This window comes from Haematobia irritans, chromosome 4, assembly GCF_050003625.1.
Source record: "Haematobia irritans isolate KBUSLIRL chromosome 4, ASM5000362v1, whole genome shotgun sequence".
NCBI lineage: Eukaryota > Metazoa > Arthropoda > Insecta > Diptera > Muscidae > Haematobia > Haematobia irritans.
The window spans coordinates 188,471,941-188,491,775 of NC_134400.1; the positions used below are offsets into that span (position 1 = coordinate 188,471,941).

A 19,835-nucleotide genomic window follows, 5' to 3' on the forward strand; every position below is an offset into this window, starting at 1 on the left:
GCATCTCGGAGAGAGAGAGTTTAGGGATTCGCTTGAAACTACCGGCAACTCTCTTTGTCGTCTCAGCGGCTTCCGGTTTTCGATTTCCACCCGAACCAGACTTCCTGGCTGTCGACAAACGTTTCCCAAACACTTTAATTACATTTGTAACGCTTGACTTGACAACTTTTAGCGATTTTGCCAGCTTTGCGTGCGAGTAGCTCGGATTTTCGCGATGCGCGAGCAAAATTTTGATACGCTGCTCTTCTTGCTTGGACGGCATTTTGACAACTGAAGAGTGAATTCCAAAAACAAAATAGGAGCAACATTCTACACACACCATCACACCTTCAAAATGAGGGGTGTTCAGGTTTTTTAAATGCAAAATTGAAAGAAATACGTCAAGTTTATATTGACCAAATTTTGACCGTATCACCCTTTAGTGCAAAATTTCAACCAAATTGGGCCAAAAATCTGGCTTCTGGGGCCATATAAGTCCATATCGGGCGAAAAATATATATGGCAGCTATATCTAAATCTGAACCGATTTCAATCAAATTAGGCACACATGACTATACAACTAAGTGTTATGTTTGTACAAAATTTCAAGCAAATCGGTATAAAACTCTAACTGCTGGGTCCATATTAGTGCATATCGGGCGAATGATATATATGGGAGCTATATCTAAATCTGAACCGATTTCTTGCAAAATCAATAGGGTTCTATTCTTACCCAAATTAGGAACATGTGCCAAATTTGAAGGCGATTGGACTTAAATTGCGACCTAGACTTTGATCACAAATATGTGATCACAGACAGACGGACATGGTTATATCGACTCAGGGACCCACCCTGAGCATTATTGCCAAAGACACCATGTGTCTATCTCGTCTCCTTCTGGGTGTTACAAACATATGCACTAACTTATAATACCCTGTCCCACAGTGTGGCGCAGGGTATAATTAAGTTTAGCATTTACAGCATTATATTCAATAAACGAACGCGTGGTGCACAGAAAAAAATTTCAGGAAAAATTTTCCAATTAAAATCCTAATTGAGTTTTAAAAAATATTCAATTAAAAATTTAATTGAATCAACAAATTTTTTAATTGAAATAAAAATCAATCACACAAATTAATAGTATCAATTAATAGTATCAATTAATAGTATCAATTAATAGTATCAATTAATAGTATCAATTAATAGTATCAATTAATAGTATCAATTTTAATTGGATCAATTAATTTTTTAATTGACTATTAATTAATTTTTTAACTGATACTATCATTTCTGTGATTGAAAACATTTCAATTAAAAAATTAATTGGATCAATTAATTTCGTGATTGAATCAGAATTTTTTTTTTTGTGTGTGGGCTCATTTCTGCGATAGTTTGTAGTATGAGTAGAGATATAAATGAGTGTGATTTGTGGACTTCTTGTGTTATTTTTTAGAAATTCTCTACGGCAATTATGTGTACAACATACGATGAATATAAATGTGTAAATTTATTAAATGTATGCACACATTAACTAATTTAATATTTTTAAATAAATAGAATAAACAGAAAGCAATATCAGTACACAGTTTTTCCTCATCAATTCATTTGTAAGTTTAAATATTCAAATAAAATATGTACAAGCATCTTCAAGTGTAAAATGAACTGTTATGATATTGTGAATAGTAGTCAAGGTTTTATAGTAATACTACTTATACAAAAAAAAATTTTAAACATTGATATTTTAATGTTTGAAGAGAGCCACTGTGGTGCAATGGTTAGCATACCCGACACATAATCGCGGGTTCAAACCCAGTTTCGACCAAACACCAAAAAGTTTTTCAGCGGATAATTCACCGCTCATCTCAGTAATGCTGGTGACATTTCTGAGGGTTTCAAAGCTTCTCTAAGTGGTTTCACTGCAATGTGGAGCGCCATTCGGATTCGGCTATAAAAAGAAGGTGCCTTGCCATTGAGCTTAACATAGAATCGGGCAGCACTCAGTTATAAGAGAAAAGTTCACCACTGTGGTATCACAATGGAGTGAATACTCAAAGTGAGCCTGAAATATCGGATTGCCACTATACCTAACCTAACCTAACCTAATGTTTGACGAAGATCAAAAATCGACTTATTCAATCTTTTAAATGTCAAGTGGTCGAAAAGTCCATATTTCGATTTTGATTCCAAGCCCTAGTATGGATTTATTGCATAAGCATTTCACATTTCAAATCCATGATGACAAATGTGATATTGTGATCCAGATCACCATAGTGGATTTCGAACTTGCATAAGAATGTACTGAGAAATGGTTAAGGTAGTATACCATGGATACCGTCAATATAAAATACATGATAATTCCATATCCAGCTTGTATAGAAAATTCTGTCCACTAGAACTTACAACCTAATTTTGTTTATTTATTAGTAATTCCATACATCAACATGAAAGACTTGTTATATGTCAAGCACACCCATCTCATTTGAAGGTGTCAAAGTAATTCTTTAATACACATATCGCCAATCAATGATGACATTTCTATTGTACGAGTATAGTACTTTTCTATTGTTTGTGCTCGACTTTTTTCCGCTTTTACCTTATTTGTTATTATACAATTAATTTAATTCAATATATATGTAAATTAATGAAATCGCATAAATTACTTTGGTAACAAAAACACAAACACATGATTGTATATTTCTAAAACAAATAAGTAAAATTATATCTGCAGTATTTATATAAATAAAATACAACAACAAAAACTGAAAACTTTATATTATTTAAATAACGTATTTGCGAACAAAGGTGTGGTGACCTTGCAAAAAACAGCCCTAAGTTTTGCCTATGTCGATGATTTTTGAATTAACATTTTTTTCTGGATGATCTTTGTTTAGCACGTTCATATTGAGCTGTATTGAGTTTTTGTTTTTTTTTTGTTTTTGTTTTTTTTTGTTTTTGTTTTTTTTTTTTAATATTAACCTGTCAGCATTTAAAACTAAAGAAAGATAAATGTAAATTATATGCAAATTACGTTTATAGAATAAGCAAATTGATTAATGTATTCTTTTATACAGAGTCAATGGGAGTTTTATGTTTTATTGAAAAAGTTTCAAAGATTCTTTTCCAATATGGGTATTTATACTCAGATGTAATTGAAGCGAGCAAGTTAAGCTAATACTTATATAAGAAGTGCACACATGGATTTCATTTCCCATTGTATAATAAAGTCTTTTAACATTTTACCTATATAAATTTGAATTTGTACAATACAGTGGTTAAAAATTCATATTAATATTGTACTTAGCATATTAAATAAATATTAAAATCTATTTAAATCGCTAAACAATTATTTAATTATGTCTCAAGGGAATAAATCAATCAATTAATTCCTAACAAAAGGAAGGAATGTGTTATGAAATGAATGCACACAATAATTAATTTTATATTCGTATACAGAAAAGATAAGCAGAAACCAATAATAAATCACACTTTTTCTATATCAATTCATTTATACAAACATTTTAGTTTAAGTACAAAAATAATTGATATGACACTCCGGATGGTAGTAACTGTTTTACAGTATTGTTATTTAAACAAAACTGTACAAGATAACTTTGTGTGCATTAATTTTTTGCTAGAATTTATAAATTTCTCAAAATAAAAAGTTTTTAAAATTATGAAATGGGTTATTAAATGAAAGCACACAAAAGCTAATTTTATATTTTCCAATAGAACAAATAAGTAGAAAGCATATTCGAATCACAGTTTTTCTATATCAATTCGTCTGTGAGTTCAAATATTCAAATAAAGTATATACAAAAATCTTCATTTCAGTACAAAGCAAATTGATATATAATTATGAATGGTTGTAAATGTTTTCGTATAAACCTATCTATTCAAAAATATATAAGATATCTTTGTGTGCATTAATTTTGCAGAGATTTGGTAAAATTTATAAAATTCTAATAATAAGTTTTTAAAATTTTGCATCAGGTTTTTTGATGAATGCACACAACTATTATTTTAATATTTTTAAATAAAAACAATAAGCAGAAAGCAAAATCAAGTCAACGTTTTTCGTTATCAATTCATCTCTAAGTTCAAATATGAAAAAAAGGTATATACAAAAATCTTCATTTCAGTACAAAGCAAATTGATATATAATTATGAATGGTAGTAAATGTTTTCGTATAAACCTATCTATTCAAAAATATATAAGATATTTTTGTGTGCATTAATTTTGCAGAGCTTTGGTAGAATTTATAAATTCCTAATAATAAGTTTTTAGAATTATTTAGTAAATGCACATACCGACTAATTTAATAATTTAAATCAAGTCAAAGATTCTCTTTATCAATTTGTCTCTAAGTTCAAATATGCAAGAAAATATATACAAACATCTTCATTTACGTGCTGAACAAATTGCTCTGAAATTCTGAATGAATTTGTACAATACACTGTTATGAAATGAATGCACACAATAATTAATTTTATATTTGTATACAGAAAAAATAAGCAGAAACCAATAATAAATTCCATTTTTTCTATATCAATTCATTTGTACAAACATTTTAGTTTAAGTACAAAAATAATTGATATGACACTCCAGATGGTAGTAACTGTTTTACAGTATTGTTATTTAAACAAAACTGTACGAGATAACTTTGTGTGCATTAATTTTTGCTAGAGTTTATAAATTTCTCAAAATAAAAAGTTTTTAAAATTATGAAATGGGTTATTAAATGAAAGCACACAAAAGCTAATTTTATATTTTTCAATAGAACAAATAAGTAGAAAGCACATTCGAATCACAGTTTTTCTATATCAATTCGTCTGTGAGTTCAAGTATTCAAATAAAGTATATACAAAAATCTTAATTTCAGTACAAAGCAAATTAATATATAATTACGAATGGTAGTAAATGTTTTCGTATAAACCTATCTATTAAAAAATATATAAGATATCTTTGTGTGCATTAATTTTGCAGAGATTTGGTAAAATTTATAAATTCCTAATAATAAGTTTTTAAAATGTTGAAATAGGTTTTTTGATGAATGCACACAACTATTAATTTAATATTTTTAAATAAAAACAAAAAGCAGAAAGCAAAATCAAGTCAAAAATTTTCGTTATCAATTCATCTCTAAGGTCAAATGGTATATACAAACATCTTCATTTCAGCACCAAGCCAATTGATATGTAATTGTGAATGGTGATAAATGTTTTTCTATGAAACTATCTATTCAAAAATATACAAGATATCTTTGTGTGCATTAATTTTGCAGAGCTTTGGTAGAATTTATAAATTCCTAATATTAAGTTTTTCAAGTTATTTAATGAATGCACATACCGAATAATTTAACAATTTTGAATATAAAAAACAAAACAGAAAGCTAAATCAAGTCATAGTTTTTCTTTATTAATTCGTCTCTAAGTTCAAATATGCAAGAAAATATATACAAACATCTTCATTTACGTGCTAAACAAATTGCTCTGAAATTCTGAATTATAGCAAATGTTTCACTCTAATACTATCCATACACAAATATAATAAACTCTTTGTGTGCATTCATATTGGAGATATTTGATAAAATTTACAACTTTTACATGATTAAATAGGTTATTAAGTGAATGCACACAACATCAAATTTTATATTTTTCAACAGAATAAGTAAGCAAAAAGCGAAATCAAATTATTGTCTTTCCATATCAATTCATCTAAAATAACATATTCAATGAAGATATATACAAACATCTTCATTTCAGTACAAAGTAAATTGATGTGTAACTGTGAATAGTAGTAACCGATTTTCTACAAACGTATCTATTAAAAAATCTTGAAGATATCTTTGTGTGCATTTATTTTTAAGAGTTTTAGTAAAATTTATAAATTCCTAATAAAGAGTTTTTGAAACGTCAAAATGGGTAATTATATGGATGCACACAAAAGTTATTTGTCTATGCTGGACCAGAAGAAATATAAACAAATCTAATTACGCATAAAGTTTTCCTATATCAATTCGGATTAGATATAGAAAAAAATATTTTTTTTTAAAGTAGAAATTAAGTGATATAAAATCCTAGGTTAGGTTATGGAGGATGACACGAATTCGTGCTATGCGGAGTTGTGTCCACTTAGACCATAGTTGGTTCATTGCGTTTCCTCAATATCCTAAAGAAAGTCAATAATTTTTATTATTCCTATCTATCCAATAATGGGGTGTGTATTAAACGCCGAGAAAAAAAAAACAATCACTCAAAGGTTTCTTTATGAGCTTTCAATGGGCTACCCAGAAGTCAGGAGTTATCTTTTTGATCAGTGATGATTTTTCAATACTCTGGATTTAATTTAAAAACTTAGAAAAATGTTCATATTGGAGAGATTTGATAACATTTACAATTTCTTAAATATAATTTTTTTAAAATAATGCAAATCGTCATTAAACGAATGCACACAACAACATATTCTATAGTTTTAAACAGAACAAATAAGAAGAAAGCTAAATCAAATTACAGTAATTCCATATCAATTCATCTGTAAATTCAAAAATTTAAAGAAAATATATACAATATCATATCAGTACAAATTGATATGTAACTGTACATAGTTGTAGATGTTTGCATTTATTTTGTAGAGTTTTAGAAAAATTTATAAATTCCTTATAATGATTTTTTAAAACGTTGAAATGGGTAATTAAATGAATGCACACACCATTGATTTGTCTATGTTGGACTAGAAGAAATACAAAAAAATCTAATTACTTATAAAGTTTTCCTATATCAATTCAGATGTTAGATCAGACGTAGAAATATCATTATTGAAAGTGGAAACTAACTGATATCATATCCTAAAGAAAGTCAATAGTTTTTATTATTCCTATGTATCTTAAAACATAAGAATTGGATGTAATCATGCTGAAAGTTGAAGAAATTAGTAATTTCTAATAATGTGGTTGGCATTAAACATTCTTTATGGGCCCGGAAGTAGCGAAAACTCGGATCCGATGAAATGAACTTTCAATGGGCTTCTGATGGGGGGAAATTATCTTTTTGAGTAGTGATGCTTTTTCAATAAGAAACAAAAAAGTTTAAATGGTGCGAGTATCGAGTTCATTTCGATTTCTAATATGAAGCAAAAAATTTAAAATAAATTTTTTACAATTCTAAAGAATTGATATTAAAATTTTATACCAAGCAAAAGACTTTCAACCGTCCATACTAAAGCCAGTCATAATCACTATTCATGTGTGCATGCATTTTAAATTTCTAAAAATGTATGTGTTATGTCATTTTACTATTCTATATTTCTGTGGACCTTAACTATTGTCAAATCCAAATATTTATCATGGGTATATATATATAAAAATCTCGAAATTCCATAGTATACCCAATGTCACAATAATTTGCGAAGTACTTTCATTTTTTTGTGGTGGTCGAAAATACATAAGAAAGTTTAAATGGTGCAATGTTGGAGTTCATTTCGATTTACTAATATGACTGAAATAAAATTTTACAATTCCAAAGAATTGATATTACAATTTTATAGCTAGCAAATGATTTCCAACCATTTATCCTAACACCATATATAATCACTGTTCATGTGTGCATTCATTTTAAATTTCTAAAAATTTATAAGTGTTATGTCATATTGCATTTTACTATTGTATATTTTTCTGGACCTCAAATATACTCAAGTCCAACTATTTATCATGGGCATATATTTCAAAATTCCATAGTATACCACCAAATGCCTTAAGATTGTTACTTCATTTTGCATTTTACCAGTGAAATTCTTAAACAAACTACGGAATGCAGAGATCGTACGTGATCATTGAATTAAACTGTAAATTCTGTCCCCATTTTTTCGTTTTGTTTTCACATGTGATTTCATAGCGGACATAAAAACGGCACAACCTCGAAAACAGAACAATAACAAGAGCAAAAGGTGAGGAAAATATAGATCGCAAAGTAGCAAATTTTATCCATTCAGCATGAGTACAAGAAAAACAAAACAAGTATTGTGTATAATAATAATTCTGTCCATTATAGCAGGTATTGAACTGGAAGTGACTATATAAACGGAAGACAAAAATTAAGTAATTTATTACATGATTTTTTAAAATAAAAATAAAACATTTGTTAATATGAAATTCTTGGAAGGATACGTGGGAGAAGCATAAACATTTTACAAGGATTCACTTTTAAATTACACAGTATAAATAAGAATCATGGCTTGCATTTGTTGGCAAGAATTACGTCTATGAACTCAATCAGGGCCAATCAGAATTTCTTTCATTACTTCATTGATGCATGACAGACAATAACGAATAAAATCTTCCTTCCAAGCCCATCCATTTATTTCTTCATTAAAATATTTTTTTTTTAAATGCCAATTGAAAAATCCACATAAATTTACTTGAAATTGTTCAATAAAAAGTAGTAACAACACAATAAAACTTCCTTTTCATGTATTTCGCTTTTCGATCAGAAAACTTCTTCCCCTTTTTAAAATGTACAGAGAAAATTGGATGTCGATGTGAAATTAAAATCGAACATAAAATTGCCTATGAGAAAGCCAGATTATAAATTATCGACAGATGCATGTCGGTATATTCGAGTGTTTTGCCATGTGTCTGTCCATTTGTCAGTCTGTCCACTTGTGGTGCCATCACAAATGACCGTCAAGTCATTTGTTTTCACCTATTGATAAGGCTCCACTGCAGGAGAACAAAACCGTCAGATTGTAGATGCATGAGGTAAGTCATAGTACTAACATGTTAAATGAATGACTGTCTCCTTTTCAAGATGCAGTTGATTGTTGACCAAACACTAAGCAACATAAAATTGTTTTCTAAAGTGAGAATTTTTTATTTATTTATTTATTTATTTTTTTTTGAGGTAATATTTCCCTTATAATAATTTTCCAACAGCAATGGTAGGAAAATGCTCACGGCTTAAAATCTTTTGAACCTAAGACCATAGATAATTTACCACTCTACATTCGTACATAGTTATCATTTTTAAATTAATTAAAAAAAAAAAAAAACATTTTAGATATCAGAAATACCATGGAAGTATTGGTAGTACTCGAAAGGTATTTCCATATTTTCTCAATAGATGTCGTTGGAATCGTTTACAGAAAAAATTCATATTTTCTAGTAATACGTTTTTAAAATGATACAATAGGTTGCACACAACAACTAAATTTACATTTTAAAATAGAAAAACTAAATAGAAAGCAGAATCAAGTCACAGTTTTTCCAAATCAATTCATCTGTAGGTTTAAATATTCAAATAAGACAAACATCTTAAATGCAAAACGAATTGATATGAAATTCTGAATGATTGCAAATGTCTACCGGTAACGCTATCTATACAAAAATATACAAGACATCTGTATGTGCATTAGTTTTGGAGAGATTTGGTAAACTTTATAAATTCCTAATAATAAATTTTAAAAATAATGCATTACGCTATTAAATGTATGAACACAACAGCTAGTTTTATAATTTTAAATAGAAAAAATTAGCGCAAAGCCAAATCAAATTACAGTTTTCCTGTATCAATTCATATACAAGTTGAAATATTCAAATAAGATATCAACAACCATCTTTATTTAAGTGCAAAACTAAATGATATGAAAATTGGAGTCGTTGCAGATACTTGACTGTAATGATATCTATATAAAAATCTAGAAGATTTTTGTGTGTGCACTTACTTTCGAGAAATTTGGAAAAAATACAAATTCCTAATAAAAAGTTTCTGAAATAGTGCATATGTTATTAAACCAATGCACACAATACATAATCTAAAATTTTATAATAGAAAAAGTAAGCAGAAAGCAAAATCAAATCACAGTTTTTCTAAATCAATTCATCTGTAAGTTTAAATATTCAAATATGATATATACAAATATATTCATTTAAGTGCAACACTAATTGTATTGAAATTTTGAGTCGTTGCAAATATTTGACTATAATGATATCTATATAAAAATCTAGAAGATTTTTGTGTGTGCACTTACTTTCGAGATATTTGGAAAAAATACAAATTCCTAATAAAAAGTTTCTGAAATAGTGCATATGTTATTAAACCAATGCACACAATAAATAGTTTAAAATTTTTGAATAGAAAAAGTAAGCAGAAAGCAAAATCAAATCGCAGTTTCTCCAAATCAATTCATCTGTAAGTTTAAATATTCAAATATGATATATACAAATATTTTCATTTAAGTGCAAAATGAAGTGGTATAAAACTGTGAATTATTGCAAATATTTTACGGTAATGGTGTCTATACAAAAATATACAAGACATCTGTGTGTGCATTAGTTCTGGAGAGAATTGGTAAACTTTATAAATTTCTAATAATAACTTTTTAAAATAACGCATTAGGCTATAAAATGTATGCACACAACAATTAGTTTTATACTCTTGGATGGAATAGAGAAACAAACTGTCAAACCAAATTACAGTTTTTCTATATCAATTCATATGCAAGTTCAAATTTTTAAACAAAAGTTCGAGTTCAAATTTACAAACGCCTTTATGCAAATGCAAAACGAATTGATATGAAATCTTGAATGATTGTAGGTATTTGACTTTAGTGTTATCAATACAAAAATTTACAAGACCTCTGTGTGTGCATTAGTTTTGGAGAGGATTGGTAAACTTTATAAATTCCTAATAATAACTTTTTTAAATAATGCGTTAGACTATTAAATGTATGTACACAACCATTACTTTTATACTTGTAAATAGAATAGCTCATCAAAAAGCCAAATCAAATTACAGTTTTTCTATATCAGTTCATATCCAAGGTCAAATTTGTAAAAAAGATATATGCAAACGCCTTCATTGAAATGCAAAACGAATTCATATGAAATTTTTAAAGATTGTAAATATTTGACTTTAGTGTTGTCAATACAAAAATATACAAGACCTCTGTGTGTGCATTAGTTTGGGAAAGGATTGGTAAACTTTATAATTTTCTATTAACTTTTTAAAATAATGCATTAGGCTATAAAATGTATGCACACAACAATTAGTTTTATACTCTCAGATGGAATAGATAATCAAAAAGCCAAATCAAATTACAGTTTCTCTATATCAATTCATATGCAAGTTCAAATTTGTAAAAAAGATATATACAAACGTCTTCATTGAAATGCAAGACGAATTGATATGAAATTTTTAATGATTGCAAGTATTTGACTTTAGTGTTGTCAATACAAAAATATACAAGACATCTGTGTGTGCATTAGTTCTAGAGAGAATTGGTAAACTTTATAATTTTGTAATAATAACTTTTTAAAATAATGCATTAGGCTATAAAATGTATGCACACAACAATTAGTTTTATCCTCTCAGATGGAATAGATAATCAAAAAGCCAAATCAAATTACAGTTTTTCTATATCAATTCATATGCAAGTTCAAATTTGTAAACAAGATATATACAAACGCCTTCATTCAAATGCAAAACGAATTGATATGAAATTTTAAATGATTGTAAGTATTTGATTGTAGTGCTATTTATACAAAACTCTACAAGATCTTTATGTGTGCATTTATTTTGGAGATATTCGGAAAAATTTGTAAATTCCTTATAATAGGTTTATAAAATAGTGGATATGTTATTTAACCAATGCACACAACAATTAATTTTACAGTTTTAAATAACAAAGTTAATCGGAAAACAAAATCAAATTACAGTTTTTCTAAATCAATTCATCTTTAAATTTAAATATTCAAATATGATATATACAAATATTTTCATTTAAATTCAAAACGAATTGATATGGAATTCTGAGTGATAGTATATGTTTTAATGAACTGCCAGCTATACAAAAATTTTCAAGATGTCTATGTGTGCATTCACTTTGGAAAGATTTAATAAAATTTATAAATTCCAAAGTTTTAAAAATATTGAATATAATGTTTTTAAACCAATGCCATAGGTTTTTAAATGAATGCACATCACAACTAATTTTATATTTTTAAATAGAACTTATAAGCAGAAAGCAAAATCAATTCACATTTTTTCTATATCAATTCATCTGTATGTTCAAATATTTAAATAAGATTTTTGCAAACATCTTCATTTCAGAGCAAAACGAATTGATATGAAATTCTGAATCATAGTATATGGTTTACTGTAGTGCCATCTATACAAAACTATAGAAGATATCTTTGTGTGCATTTAATTTCGAGAGATTTTGTAAAATTTATAAACTACTTTTAAATGATGAAATGGGGGTTTATAATTTTGTAAAATTTATAAGCCCCTTTTAAATGTCGAAATGGGGATTTTTCCCAACAAATCTAATTACTATTCTACTATAGTTGTTAAAACGGGGTTTTTGGCCCAAAACTATAATAAAATAAAATTTAAACGTGTGTTCATAAATACTTATTAAATCTAATTACATTCAAAATTTTGCCTACATCAATTCGGAATATGATGCTGTATAAGTTCGAATCGCCTCTTTCTGAAATGAATTTATTTTATTTTAGGAAGTTTCGACGTTTTTCGTCGATTGCATATTTAGAACACCATTTTGTGTAAATTTTCTTTTCCAATTTTTGTTGGCTAGTGTTAGGTTTAACGAATGCATTGTAGTATCTTCATATTTTTAGAGTTTGTCTGGCCATTCACTTGTTCGTTTATCTTACTTTTTTCTTTTCTTTTTTTTGTGTAGGAAATGATTTGTTTACAATTCACTTGACTCAAAAGTCAAATTACAAATTTGTTAAATTATCAGCTATAAATCGATCGTCTCGGATTTTTTTTCACTATGAACAAAAGACAAATGATATTATTGTTGTTTGCATGCGAGTACATTTTTATAGTAAATCTAATACAAAAATAAATAAAAAAAACAACAACTCAACCAATAAACAAAGACATATGATCTGACAAAAACAAACGCGAAAGTTAAAAAAAATAGAAAAAGTGATTACTTTTTTTTGACTTATACAGACTCATAAATATTCAAGCTAGAAATTATAATTTATGGCATTCAGAAAAAAAAAACAAAAACAAAGATTTAAGAAACGAAAAGCAACAACAAAATACAAAGAAAAAGAAACTCTTCTTTTTATTTTTGGATTAAAATTAAATACAAACTAAAATCTTATCTCTTCGATAACGTTCAATGATTTGAAATGACCTTTCCATTTATTGTCAAATATTTCCGTTTTTAATAAGACACAATGGAGAGCATGAAGGCTATATAGAATGGTAAATAGATAGTCACATACAGCTAAACAACAAAAAAAAACTACAATAATTATTCAACTATGTTTTTATATTATTTAGATATTTTAGAAACAACAAAAAAAAAATTGGCAACATTTCTCAAATTTCTTATAAATTGAGAATTTGCTTTGGTGGATCACCTGTTTGCCAAATGATTTATATATTCACCTGATTTGTCACGTAATATTTTGCTAAAGTTTTAAATTTCGTGCATTTAGACTTTAGACTTTGATATGAACCTGTTATAAATTCTATGGGAATATATCATATTGTTATTTTTTTTTTAATATTCAATTGAACGATAATACAATCACTCCAAAATTATGAGTTCAGTTCAAAGTCCATAAACAAGGGAAGAAGAGTTCAATGGTTTTTTTCCTTACTTTGTAATTGAGGAAATTGATAGAGTGACATTGAGAATTTTTCTAATTTGAATTAAGTAGATATATGCTATTTTTATCAAATTTAAATAGTTTGTCTAATGATTGTTTAAAATTAACAATGAATTTCTTCTATTCATATTGACAATTTGAATATCAAACAATAAGAAAACAGCATGCTTCAACAACAATTCACAAACTTTCGATTTGAGTCATACATTAAAAAAATACAAAATTAATATTTCTATAGAAAATGTTGTCAAAATGTTATTTCTACATAATCTTTAGCCAAAATTTCATTTCTATATAACATTTTGTAAAAATTTTATTTCTATTTTTTATTTTATTTCTTAAAATTTCATTTCTTAGAAATTGTTTGTCAAAATTTTATTTAATTAAAAAATTTCGTCAAAATTTTATTTTTATAAAAAATGTCAAAATTTTATGTATATATAAAAATGTTGTCTAGAAAATGTTGTCAAAATGTTATTTCTACATAATCTTTAGCCAAAATTTAATTTTAGATTTTGTAAAAATTTTATTTCTATAGAAAATTTCTTAAAATTTCATTTCTTAGAAATTGTTTGTCAATATTTTATTAAATTAAAAAATTTCGTCAAAATTTTATTTATATAAAAAATTTTGCCAAAATTTTATTTATATATAAAAATTTTGTCAAAATTTTATTTCTATAGAATAATTAAACAATTTCGTCAAAATTTTATTTTTATAAAAAAATTTGTCAAAACTTTATTTCTATAGAATAATTAAAAAATTTCGTCAAAATTTTATTTTTATAAAAAAATTTGTCAAAACTTTATTTCTATAGAATAATTTTTTAAAATTTTTACTTCTATAGAAAATTTTGTCAAAATTTCATTCTTATAGCAAATTTTCTCAAAATTGTATTTTATAAAAAAAAAACTGTCAAAACTTAATTTCTATAGAAAATTTTGTCAAAATTTTAGTTTCAATGAATGTTTTATCAAAATTTCATTCCTTTAGAGAATTGTATGAAAACTTTGTTTGTGTATATTTTCTCAAAATTTTATTTCTATAAAAAACTTTGGAAACATTTTATTTCTACGTAAAATTATTATTTCTATACGTTTTGTTTGTCATTGTTGGTTTATTCTTCAATCATTATTGTTGTTTTCGATTTCAGCATAAAACCATGCATTGACTAAACTGCAAGTGTAGCTTAACCAACAGAGGAAAAGTATGCTTGTCAAATTTATTTGGACAAAGCCCTATAGACTGCAAGCTGTACATCCAACTTCTTGCAGTTTATAGGACTTTGCCCAAATAAATTTGACAAGCATAATTTTCCTCTGTTGGTTAAGCTACACTTGTAGTTTAGTCAATGCATGGCTTTAAGCTGAAATCAAAAACAACAATAATTTTTTCTATAGAAAATTTTCTCAAAATTTTATTGCTACCGAAAATTTTCTCAAAATTTTATTTCTATAGAAAACGTTGTCAATATTTTATTTCTATAGAAATTTTTTGCTCAAAAATTTATTTCTATATGTCATTCCGTTTGTAACACATCGAAATATCGATTTCCGACTAAAGTATATATATATGTTTGATCAGGGGAGAAATTCTAAGAAGATATAAGCATGTACGTCTGTCCGTCTGTCTGTCTGTCTGGCTGTCTGTCTGTCTGTTGTAATCATGCTACAGCCTTCAATAATGGCGCTATCGTCCTGAAATTTGGCACAAACTCGTCTTTTGTCTGCAGGCAGGTAAAGTTCGAAGATGGGCTATATCGGTCTAGATTTTGATATAGTCCCCATATAAACCGACCTCCCGATTTGGGGTCTTTGGTTAATAGAAACCGTAGTTTTTATCTAATTTGCCTGAAATTTGAAATCTAGAGGTATTTTAATACCATAAAGAGGTTTGCCACAAATGGTGAGCATCGGCCCATGTTTTGATATAGCCCCCATATAGATGATCTCCCGATTTTACTTCTTGAGCTTCTAGAATCCGTAGTTTTTATCCAATTTGTCTGAAATTTGAAATCTAGAGGTATTTTAATACCATAAAGAGGTGTGCCGAAAATGGCGTGTATTAGTCTATGTTTTGGTATAACCCCCATAAAGGCGATCTCCCGATTTTGGTTCTTGAGCTTTTAGATTCCTTGGTTTTATCCAATTTGTCTGAAATAAACCGAACCTTCGATTTGGGGTCTAGATTCTAGAACCACCATATAGGAAATTTCACTTCTTGAGGGTATAGAAGGCGCACTGATTATGAAAATTGCTTGAAACTTTTTGAAAAGATTCCAGATTTTATTTCTCGTAATTATTTAAATAATTTAAAAATCTACAGATTTAAGATCAAGGGGTTATTTAATAAACTATTATACAAAGTAAACTATTATATGTGAGATACTTAAGATTCGGCCCGGCCAAACTTACAGCTGTATATACTTGTTTTTATTAAATTATTTATGCTTGTTATTTGTTCAACTACAAATAATTTTCAAAGTAATTTCAACATACTATAATGACTGTTAAAGTTTTTCACACTCTTTTCATGTCCCAAAAAAAACGATTTTTCAACTTGAAAAATAAAGCACAAGTCATCATTGCATTGACATCAAATGCACTTAAAGCCTTTGTAAATGCCAACAAATAAAAGCAAAAAAAAACAAAAACTATCAAGCGTAACTGATGGTGATTCCACAAAAAGAAATCAAAATGCGACACTAAAAAGCATTCAAATGTGTTCGAAACTCAAAAACGCTTCTGTAGTCACAAAAGAGTTTCCGCACTCGAGACATGCGTGCGATTTTATGTGATGTGGTTTAATGGCTGAACTGATTTTTTTTTTTTTTTTTTTTTTTTGAGAAAGCCATTAATGGCGAAAATTGGAGATGAAAGAGAAGTTATAAAAATCACATACACACGCATTAATGTTTTAAACAAAAAAAAAAAAAAAAAATAAAATAAAAAGATAAAAACGATATAAGAAGCATTGATAAAATAGAGGGGAATTTTGGTCTCCGGAAGTGGAAGATTATTTTAGATTCGTGATAGAAAACCAACCACTTCGTTTGTTTATCTCATATATGACATATCTCAAAATACCAAAATAACCAGAAAATCGTTGCTTATAAATATCAGCCTTTTGTAGCAAGAATATATCGCTTCCAAGCAAAATTCCTTTTGCAATTTGAATTCTTTATATTCCTGGAATTTTTTAATGACGAACAACTTGCAAATTATGTTATGCGCATGCGTGCCCTAAGCGCTCTGTCAAGTTTTGTTTTTTGTGTTTTTTTCTTTATCTTTCATTTATCACAGCATATAATTAAATGCCTTTATGGACCATAATCATCTTCTAATCCTTAGGCCCATTAAAAAAAAAAAACTTCTCACTCATATATTTTTTTAAAATTTTTTCCTTTACAGAAACTCCATGCCAAAGCTTTATACGACAATGCCGCTGACTCACCCGATGAATTGGCCTTCAGAAAAGGCGATATACTGACCGTTTTGGAACAGGACACTGATGGCTGTGTTGGCTGGTGGTTGTGTACCTTACGTGGCCGTCAGGTAAGTGTCAGAAAAGTTTCAATTTCAATCTTAATTTCAAAAAAGAAATACGTAATGGGAAAACTTAAATTCAACAAGTATATACGGCAGTAAGTTCGGCCAGAATTTTCTATAGAAATAAAATTTTGACAACATTTTCTATAGAAGTAAAATTTGGACAAAATTTTCTATAGAAATACGATTTTAACAAAATTTTCTATAGAAATAACATTTTGACAAAATTTTCTATAGAAATAAAATTTTTACAAAATTTTCAAAAAAATGTTGACAACTTTTTATACAGAAATATAATTTTGCCAAAATTTTCTATAGAAATAAAATTTGACAAAATTTTCTATAGGAATAAAATTTCGACAAAATTTTCTATATGGCCCATTTGCAACACTGTCCGACGTACATCAATAATAACTACTTGTGCCAAGTTTCAAGTCGATAGCTTGTTTCGTTCGGAAGTTATCGACTCAGAATTTCACCACGACCCCGAATATATATACTTTATGGGGTCTTAGAGCAATATTTCGATGTGTTACAAACGGAATGACTAAGTTCATATACCCCCATCCCATGGTGGAGGGTATAAAAATTGAAATGCGAAAAACTAAATTTATTGTAGAAAACAGGAATTTTAAAAAAAGTGAAATTTTTATAGAAAAAGTTTCTATCGAATGAACAAAATATAAAAAAAAACTGTTCTCAAAATTTTATTTCTGTGGAAAATTTTGTCAAAATTTTATTTCTATAGAAGATTTTGGCAAAATTTTATTTCTTAACAAAATTTCGTCAAAATTTTATTTCTATAGAAAACTTTGTCAAAATTTTATTTCTATTGAAATTTTCAGCAAACTTTTATTTCTGTAGAAAATTTTTGTTTAATTTTATTCCCATAGAAAATGCTGTCAAATTTTTATTTATATAGAAAATTTTGTCAAAATTTTATTTCTATAGAAAACTTTGTCTAAATTTTATTTGTATAGAAATTTTTGTCAAAATTTTATTTCTATAGAAAATTTTGTCAAAATGTTATTTCTATAGAAAATTTTGTCACAGTTTTATTTCTATAGAAAATTTTGCCACAATTTTATTTCTATAGAAAACTTTGTCAAAATTTTATTTTTATCGAAAATTTTGTCAAAATTTTATTTCTATAGAAAATTTTATAACAATTTTATTTTTATAGAAAACTTTGTCAAAATTTTATTTCTATAGAAAATTTTATCAAAATTTTATTTCTATAGAAAATTTCGTCAAAATATTATTTCTATAGAAAACTTTGTCAAAATTTTATTTCTATTGAAATTTCCAACAACATTTTATTTCTGTAGAAAATTTTTGTCAAATTTTTATTCCCATAGAAAATGTTGTCAAAATTTTATTTATAGAAAATTTTGTCAAAAATTTGTTTCTATAGAAAACTTTGTCAAAATGTTATTTCTATAGAAAATTTTGTCACAGTTTTATTTCTATAGAAAATTTTGTCACAATTTTATTTCTATAGAAAATTTTATCAAAATTTTATTTCTATAGAAAATTTCGTCAAAATATTATTTCTATAGAAAACTTTGTCAAAATTTTATTTCTATTGAAATTTCCAACAACATTTTATTTCTGTAGAAAATTTTTGTCAAATTTTTATTCCCATAGAAAATGTTGTCAAAATTTTATTTATAGAAAATTTTGTCAAAATTTTGTTTCTATAGAAAACTTTGTCAAAATGTTATTTCTATTGAAAATTTTGTCACAGTTTTATTTCTATAGAAAATTTTGTCACAATTTTATTTCTATAGAAAACTTTGTCACAATTTTATTTCTATCGAAAATTTTGTCAAAATTTTATTTCTATAGAAAACTTTGTCAAAATTTTATTTCTATTGAAATTTTCAACAACATTTTATTTCTGTAGAAAATTTTGGCAAAATTTTATTTCTTTAGAAATTTTTGCCCAAAATTTTATTTCTGTAGAAATTTTTGTCAAAATTTTATTTCTATAGAAAACTTTGTCTAGATTTTATTTCTATAGAAATTTTTGTCAAAATTTTATTTCTATGGAAAATGTTGCCAAGTTCTATTTCTATAGAAAATTTTGTCACAGTTTTATTTCTATAGAAAATTTTGTCAAAATTTTACTTCTATAGAAAATTTTATTTCTATAGAAAACTTTGTCAAATTTTTATTTCTATAGACAATTTTGTCAAAATGTTATTTGAAATAACATTTTGACAAAATTGTCTATAGAAATAACTTATTTCTATAGAAAATGTTGTCAAAATTTTATTTCTATAGAAAACTTTCTCAAAACTTTACATCTGTTTTCTAAAAAAAGTTAAATTTTCATAGAAAAAGTTTCTATGAAAAAAATCGAATGAACACAATATAAAAAAAAAATCCAAAAAATTTTATTTCTTTAGCAAATTTTGTTAAAGTTTTAGTTCTATAGAAAATTTTGTCAAAATTTTATTTCTATCGAAAATTTTGTCAAAATTTTATTTCTATAGAAAATTTCGTCAAAACTTTATCTCTATAGAATTTTTTTCAAAATTTTATTTCTGTAGAAAATTTTGTCAAAATTTTATTTCTTTAGCAAATTTTGTCAAAATTTTATTTCTATAGAAAATTTTGTCAAAATTGTATTTCTATAGAAAATTTTGTCAAAATGTT

At 26.5% G+C, this 19,835-nt stretch overlaps 1 protein-coding gene across 1 annotated transcript in view; it reads left to right on the top strand.

The window, feature by feature from the left end:
- The window catches only part of p130CAS (Serine_rich_CAS and FAT-like_CAS_C domain-containing protein p130CAS), a 137,851-nt gene that overhangs the window by 61,008 nt on the left and 57,008 nt on the right, over positions 1–19,835 (top strand). The window contains exon 2 of the mRNA XM_075304704.1: positions 17,037–17,180. Coding sequence (XP_075160819.1) covers positions 17,037–17,180 — 144 coding nt within the window. The remainder of the gene's footprint in view (positions 1–17,036; positions 17,181–19,835) is intronic.